The 8,169-nt window shown below is 51.6% G+C and overlaps 1 protein-coding gene across 1 annotated transcript; it reads right to left on the minus strand.

The window, feature by feature from the left end:
• Positions 1–6,661: 6,661 nt before the first annotated feature.
• Positions 6,662–7,312, minus strand: LOC124107122 (large ribosomal subunit protein uL11-like). The gene has a single exon (XM_046465042.2). It carries the CDS (start codon positions 7,235–7,237, stop codon positions 6,740–6,742), a length of 498 nt encoding a protein of 165 aa, XP_046320998.1. The 5' UTR covers positions 7,238–7,312; the 3' UTR covers positions 6,662–6,739.
• Between the last annotated feature and the right edge of the window lie 857 nt (positions 7,313–8,169).

Raw genomic sequence — 8,169 nt, forward strand, 5'->3', positions numbered from 1 at the left:
CTTCCTTGAAATCATCCACTCCCAGATGAGAAGCCTAATAGCAAGCAGTGCAGAATAAATACAGAAAGTAGAGTTTCGGTAGAAACAATCAACAAAATCACACACTGCATAAGAAAATTTCAGTCAACAATGGATAATGGTCCCATAAGATTGTAATGGAACTGAAACATTCCTATGGCCTAGTGACATTGCAGCCATCATAACATCAGAGCACAGTAGGTTTGTTTATACCAGCCTCACAAATGCGCTGTGTGCCATGCTAAATATACAACAGCTTCTCTGGATCGCATTGAGGGACCACAAGGAGTGCTTGATGTTTGCACAGTGACGTAATCACCCAAAGGCACGTTTCTTAGAATATGTCCCCATCATGAAGCATTTTCAGAAAGAAAAAAAATGGCCCAGTACTCAAAGAATGTTCTAGAGATGATTGTTGTTAAATTCTCACATATTATCTACCCAGGGTACCTGCTAACCTGGATGAAACCAATTATGTTGTCTTCTGAGATTTTGAACCCAGAAACACAAATTCAGAGACTGATAGGCCCTGGAGCTATCAAACCATTTTGCAGAGTTGGTGCCACCATTTTGGGGCAGCCAAATGGAGCTATGAACGGTCAGACAAATGAGCTGAGGAAGAGCCCCAGCGACTGAAGATAAAACACGGCAGTCACCCAGAGAATTGCAGGGGGCAGCCACCATGGGCCCCAGACCAAGGGAGGGACACAGAGACCTCAGCCACGCTTCTAGCTGTCCAGGCCTCCCTCCTACCCCCATGGTCCCCACAGGTTATCCTGCTGTTGGGTTTTATAAGGGACCTTCCTGCCTGGCCCCTCAGCCTCCTGTTTCCTTGAGCTAATTTCAGTAGTGTTCTCTGCCTTGGAATCAAGAGTGTCCTTAGACAAAGTATTTTCAGATCAACCGAAAAAGATAATACAGCATTTTCATCCTATGTGATGTATTTCTGCTTTCAAGAATTTTGTGGTCGGGCTGGGGATGTGGCTGAGTGGCAGAGCCGTTGCCCAGCATGCGCCAGGCCCTGGGTTCCATCCCCAGGACTAAAAAGAAAGAAAGAAAGAAAAGAAAAGAAATTGTGGTTGCCATCACCCCTGGTTTTATAGCTAAAGAAAGTAAGATGGAAGAGTTTGTGGGGGTTGGCCAAGGTCACCCTTACCATAGAGGGCAGAGTTTGGCTGCCATGTGGGCTCCCCCCACCCCACCTCTCTCTCTCTGCAGGCCAAGGTGTTATGTAAGAAGGTGCTAAATCACCAGCCAAAGATCCAAGTGCTGACCAGCTCCCCGGAGACGGTGATCAATACCTGCTAGTGTAGCCAGGGATGTCGGCCAGCGGGCACGCGTAGCCCTGAATGACCTCTCTGGCTGCCACCAGTGCCCCCCCTCCCCACATTCAGAGATGCCCCCCCGGCCACTCGTGCCTATTTCTGTGTTATGGAGGCCTTCCTTGAAAGAAGGCTTGGTGCCCAAGTCCCTCAAAGAGACACGCTTGGTCTGCATGGTCCCTGATGTGGCCCCTACAGAGGCCTGGCCACCTCTTGGGAGAGTCAGGCTTGGAAGTGGGAGGGGAGAGGCCAGGGCAGGCCGGGGCTGCTTCCAACTGCGAGGGTCTCCATGCTGGGGGTGAACGCTCAGCCCTCCCCTGGACGGGCAAATGGGTCCCCTTGAAGGAATCTGCTCTGACCAGAGGGTCCACAGCCATGACAAAAGAATGAGTTCCCCCAACGCTTCCTAAATGCCCATGATGTGCAAGACACCCTGCAGAGCCCTGGAGTGGTTTCTAGAAGCTTCCAGGTGCATAGTCTACAGGGCTAGAGGCTGGGGGGAGGGGAGCCAGAACTGAAGCTGCCAAGCCCCACAGGAACTGCGGGTCCCCCCTCCCCCTGCCCCCCCCCCCCCCCCCCCCGGCCTCCCGCAGGCTCACTTTTTCTCTCTCCAATTACAGTTTTAAGCATTTAGGGTGTTGCTGTTTTAGTTTTTAAATTTGTTAGGCTCAATTTATGCCACTTAGTAAAACCTCTATTCCAAATGAAGCCAAATTAGAACTAAAACAGTACAGGCAATAAAATGTGGGGATTTCACTGGGGCTGGGTGGCTTTTGGATTGTTTGTGTAAATGGAGCCGAGAGGACAATTCTGGACCCTGATTGAGGCAGGACCTGGTGACAGGAGCCATTCCCTCCATCACGTCACCACCACATGGTCTCCCAACAGCAGGGTGACCATGGCCTCCTCTGTGTGGCCTTGCTCCGGCTGGTGCAGTCACCCACGGCCACTGCACAGTGTACAATAAATATGTTGAAGTCAACAGGCTGCACGTGGGGACACGGTCTGGAAGTTTGGTCACGCTCTTGCCAAGCAGCGCCTGAAAATATGCTCCTAACTCCAGGGACAGCCCCACCCTGCCCTGACTCAGGGTGCGCACAAGGGTAAAGGTGGGGCCCCAGGAGGAGAAGGAGGAGGAGGAGCGGGAGGAGATCCTGAGCAACTAATTAGGCATCTGGTGTTAGGGACGCAGCTGCCGAGCAGGGCAGAGAAGGTCCTGGCTGATGAGCCAGCATCGAAGCCATGAACTGGGCCTCCACCGGGCCCAAGGGAGGTGACATTTGGGGTTCCCAGGCTGGCCTGTCTGTGCCAGGGGAAGAGGGCAGAGAATAATACTGTGAGGACCAGGAGGCCGAAAAGGGACACTAAGGCAGCAGCAGTAGCCACAGTGATGAGACAGTGACGAAGGGCCAGCGAGCAGCTTGCCAAATGATTTGGCTTGTCCTCACGCCAACAGTAAAGGCCCAGTGTCTGGCAGGAGACGGGAATTCTGTGTGCAGAGGGACACCTTAGGACCGACCCTGGCAGAGAGCCACAGTCATCACAAGCAAGAGAAGAAAACAGACATAAGGTGGGCAGAGGACAGTGTCCTTTAGAGGCTCAGGGACTGAACCTTCAGAGGTTCAGGGTGGGGGTGGGGCAGGAAGAAGTAGAGTAGAATAAAATTTCTATGGAGGACAGGGTTGGGGGCGGGGATGGCCCTAACGAAGGAGTCTATTATGTTCGTAATAATTTCCCAAAGCAAGTGGAATAAAGTACAATCAGTGGTGGAAACTTCTGGAACAATTTAAGGGAAACTGGACAAAACCCCTGGGGATTATAATCAAATGGCATCTGGAGTCCGGCTGGTCCCTGGGATAGAATCCATGACCCAAAGGCATAAGTTATCCTCTGTGGCAGGCTAGGGTCTCTGGAAGCAGACACTTAGATGGAGATTGGGGGTTAAAGGGACTTGTGACGTCTCAGTCCCTCTGAAAAGAAGGAGTGGGGGAAAGCAGGACCCTGCAGAGTGAGCGGTTGAGCTGGAGCTGAGACGCAGACCTTCCAGAGTCTGCAACTATCCTGCAGGAGAAAGTTCTGGAATGTTCCAGAACATCCAGTACAGTGTGCTGCCTGGAGCCAAAATGGTGGAACCCCCACCCCTCAGCCGCAGGATGCGGGCCATCCCAAGAGAGTGTGGCCTCAGGCGAAGCCCTGTCAGCAGCTAGAGGCTGTCTGCGGAAGGCAAGGCCACAGCCGGGCAGCCAGGCCTTCCTCGAAGGGGAATCTGGGCACCGTGCCTCCCCTGTCGGCCACATCCTCTCCCCTCCCTGAATCCCCAGGCTCTTGGCACATCTGGATGGATAAATCAATCTCTCTCCCCCCCGAGCCCCCCACGGGCCTGGTTGCCCCCTCACAGTTCCTCCAGAGGCTGATAGGTCTGGAGCCCGGTGTGACCCCTGCCCAGCCTAGTGGTTTTGAATTACTGAATTATCCCAAGCCCCTGGATCAGAACTCTGCTCTGACTCCCACATCGTGCTTTCGTCTACACTCTCTGGCGCTGCGATCCAGTAACCAGCGGCCGTCACAGCTTGCAATGGCACGGGCCCTTTGGAGGTGGGTGTTGGTTCTGCTTTCCTGGTCATTAGCCTTTACTGTGTCACCCACCAGGACACTGGCCAGTCCAGGACCTGTCTGGGATAAGCCCAGCCACCGTTCAACAGGACAAACTGATCAGAAGCACAAAACGTCCACTGACTGGCCCATCGGCTGTGGCAGCCGAGGTCCTTACTGGTCTCTGGCTCAGGCTCAACACCCCTCCCTCCCAGCCTTGGAGTTCACCCCTGAAGAATCCAGAGCTCAGCTCCACTTTCGAGCCTTGTTGTTGGCATGAGGGGCACATTCTGCAGATACCTGCATCTCCCTGGTTTGCCAAGGCTGATCAGAGGCCCCACCTCTCTCTCTAGACTCATTTTAAAGGGTCTTGAGGAGGAACTGAACAGGTCTGGGGCAACATGGGAGCTAAGCTAAACATTCTGGGCAAAGCCCAGCCCTTCTTTCCCCTCTGATGCCTGTCCCAACCTTCCTGTTTCCAAGCCCTCAAAACCCACTCAGAGCGGCTACTTCCCCTGCCACAAGTAGTGCAGCAAAGCTAGCAGGAGCTCTGGCTTTTGTGGTGGTGGAAAGGAAAGCCTAGATCATTTATCTAGCACTACCCGAGGGAGAAGTTGATGGAGCAGAACACACAACGAGAGTGCACAAAATAAAAGCTGTCAAAACTGGGTGCGGTGGTGCACCTCTGTAATCCCAATGGCTTGGGAGGCTGAGGCAGGAGGATTGCAAGTCCGAGGCCAGCCTCAGCAACTTAGGTCCTAAGCAACTCAGTGAGACCCTATCTCTAAACAAAAAATTAAAAGGGCTGGGGATGTAGCACCCCTGAGTTCAATCCCCAGCACCCTCTCCCAAAAAATAGCAGTCAACTCTGGCTCACACCAAAGAGTGGTCTGGATTTGAGCTTCCCAGACCACTCTTGCTTGTAACTTGGGTCAGCAAGGAGCTGTGGGCTTCTGGGGGTGGGATCCTCGAGGAGGCCTCCGACAGGCCTACTTAACCCCCATTACATCCGTTCCCTAATATACTTTTCACCTTCAGTAAATAGTGCAAATTTGAATTTTGACTCACTGATCAAATATTTACCCTGTGAGCTGCCGGTCTGGCTGCGCCTGACTTCTACAATTCTCCACGTTTGTATTAGATGAATTAGCATTTTATTGTTGGCCCTCTGGGTAAGGATTGCACGGTGAGAGAAGACCAGAGGGAGCAGCCCAAGAGATTCTTCAGGGGTTCAGTCTTGGGTCTCAGTATAGGTGACAAGTCTCCCAAGCAACCCATCAGATGTTTTAAGACATGGCTTTGGAAGGTATAGAAGATAATTTCTTCAAAAGAAAAACAACAACTTTTATCCTCATCTTCACACTTTCAGAATCTTTCATCTGGGAAAGTGGGTTCAAGGCTCGTATCATGTGTTTTTGCCATATGAATTTGAGGAAATCAGAGCACCTCTCTGAACCTCAGTTTCTTTTTTCAGCATAATGGATACAATAATGGCTATCTTACCCCTCTCAGAAAGTTGTTGCAAGGGTCAAAAAGTAAATCTGAAGCTGGGTGTGGTGGCACATGCCTGTCATTTCAGCGAGTCAGGAGGCTGAGGCGGGAGGATCGCAAGTTCAAAGCCAGCCTCAGCAACTTAGCAAGACCCTGTCTCAAAATAAAAAATTATTTAAAAGGGCCGGGAATGTGGCTCAGTGTTTAAGTGCCCCTGGGTTCAATCCCTGGGAAAGGAAGGGAAGGAGGGAGGGAGGGAGGGAGGGAAGGAAGGACGAATGGATGGATGAAGGAAAGAATATTCAAGGTGACAACAGTGTAACATGTGAGGCACTGAATGAAGAGTTGTCTAAAACTAGAAAGTGGAGCTGATTTAAAACATGGCCCCCAGATTCTTCAATATTCCTCCATCAGGAACTGGGGTCTTTGTCCCCTTGAATCTGAGTGGGGTCATGATTGCTTCACCCCACCCAATGCAGCCCCAGGAGACTGTAGCTGCCAAAGCTGGTGAGACAAGGCCATGCAAGTTTCAGCTGGTTCTCTTGGGACAGTTGCCATGGGGGTAGCTCCAGGTGACAGCCCATCTTTGCTGAGGCACTAGACACATGGGTGAAGCCATCTTGGACCTTCCAGAAATGGCCTACGTGCCCCTGGAGATGCCATCAGAGCAAGAGAACTGTCCAGCTGAGCCCTTCCTGAATTCCTGACCCACAAATCCTTTTGCACAAGAAGCTGGTTAGGGGTTTATGTCCCTAAGTTTGAGATGCTTTGTTATGCAGCAACAGTGACTGGAACAAAAACTAATGATTTGAGTACTTGTATTGGTGAGCTTTCCGTCACTGTGACTAAATACCTGAGAAAAACAGATTTAAGCAGGAAAGAGGTTTCAGTCCAGAGCTGGCTGGCTCCATGGCTTTGGGCCTGAGGTCAGACAAAACATCATGGCGGAAGGACATGGTGGAAGAAAGCTTCTTAGCTCATAGCAGCCAGGAAGCAGAAGAAGAGAGAGAGAAGGGAAGGGGCCAGAGAAAAGACACACCCTTCAAAGCCAAGTCCCCAGAGATCCACCTCTTCCAACTAGGCTCCCCCCAAGGATTCCACCACCTCCTGATAATGCACCAGCTGGAGCCAAACCTTCAACTCCTGAGACTTTAGGGAACATGCCCATCCCTACTGTCCCCATTCTGCATTGAATATGCATGATTTTTATGTTTCATGTATCAGTTTAAAAATTATTATTTTTTTGTCAGATGATCCTTTATTAAAATATTCTCCCATGTACTTAACTGTGGAAAAGAAATTTTCCCATGTACTTCTTAACTAGCTGGACACTCCACTGCACCACTATTGATGTCATCTATGATGTCATGAGGGTGGCGGCCATCAACATTACAACCCACAGACTGGGCAGTCCCCAGAATCTCCTTAATGGTTCCAGAAAGTTCTCTAGCTAAAGATCGGTGACGCATCTGTCGGGCAATGTTGACAATTTCATCAAAAGTGATATTTCCACTGTGTTTAATGTTTTTCTGTTTCTTTCTGTCTCTTGGTGGCTCCTTGAGGGCTTTTATGATCAGGGCAGAGGCAGAAGGTACCACTTCAATCTGGGCTTGTCTGTTCTGAATAGTCAGTTTCACTGTAATCCTCAGACCCTTCCAATCACCAGTTGCTTTGGCAATGTCATCACCAACCTTTTTGGGAGACAGACCCAGGGGGCCGATCTTGGGGGCCAGGGCAGACATAGCGCCGACCTCGCCGCCGGTGCACCTCAGGTACACAACTTTGATTTCATTGGGGTCGAACTTGGGCGGCATGGTGGAGGCGGCTGGTGTCGGATGAACCCGGATTCGGGACGACCGAAGAGAGTTGCACCTTGACCTCCTCCGAGCCGAAAGCTAAAAATTAATTTTTTAAGCTGTGGTGGCACATGCCTGTGATCCCAGCAGCTCGGGAGGCTGAGGCAGGAGGATCATGAGTTCAAAGCCAGCCTCAGCAATAATGAGACCCTAAGCAACTCAGAGGGACCCTGTCTCTAAATAAAATACCAAATAGGGCTGGGGATGGGGCTCAGTGGCTGAGTGCCCCTCAGTTCAATCTCTGGTACCAAAAAAAAAAAAAAAAATCGAACTTCCCAGAGCCTACACTGCCTGGAAGGAATTTGGCAGGGCCCCCAGGGGCGTGACAAGCATCCTGGTGGTGGCCTGCCAGGGATCTTCAAAATCCAGAAAAGTGAGCAACCTGCACCTGGTGAAGGCTGCCGGCTGCGCGGGGCTGCTCCCAGCCCGGATCCCGTCTGCACTTGCCGGAGCACAGCCTTCTAATTCCAGGCGCTCACGAGAAGGCACGTAGGTCCCCCTGACGTCAAGCCGCCCTTTCAACTGAGCACAATTTCTTTCAATGATGGGCTTGGAGGGGTTTCAGCGACCGTGGGGTTTTTGTGTTTTTGTGTTTTTTTTTTTAATGAATCCTAAACACGCAGATCAGATTTAGCACGAGGACAGCCGTGGCAGAGCGTCGCTGTTGTTTCTTGCTCAGCGCTGACAGCAGGATGAACCCCCAAAGAGCCGGGCAAAGACACCCTCCCAGCCCTGGGGCTTAGAGAGGCATAATTACAGGCGGGGTTCAGTAGTCATTAGCTTCCCCAGGCAGGGCACCCCCCATGCAAAGAGCCCCCCCCCCCCCAGCGCCTGCCAGCCTCAGTTCCCTTGCCCAGGGAGGAGCGGCCCCTGTCCTTGCAGCAGTGGGC

This window comes from Marmota monax, unplaced genomic scaffold, assembly GCF_021218885.2.
Source record: "Marmota monax isolate L192 unplaced genomic scaffold, Marmota_monax_Labrador192_F-V1.1 WCK01_AAM20220418_F8-fsc00158, whole genome shotgun sequence".
Classification (NCBI taxonomy): domain Eukaryota; kingdom Metazoa; phylum Chordata; class Mammalia; order Rodentia; family Sciuridae; genus Marmota; species Marmota monax.

Bases quoted from the DNA above. Each gene is read 5' to 3' on its own strand.
- LOC124107122 (XM_046465042.2), bottom strand. From the start codon at position 7,237: ATGCCGCCCAAGTTCGACCCCAATGAAATCAAAGTTGTGTACCTGAGG.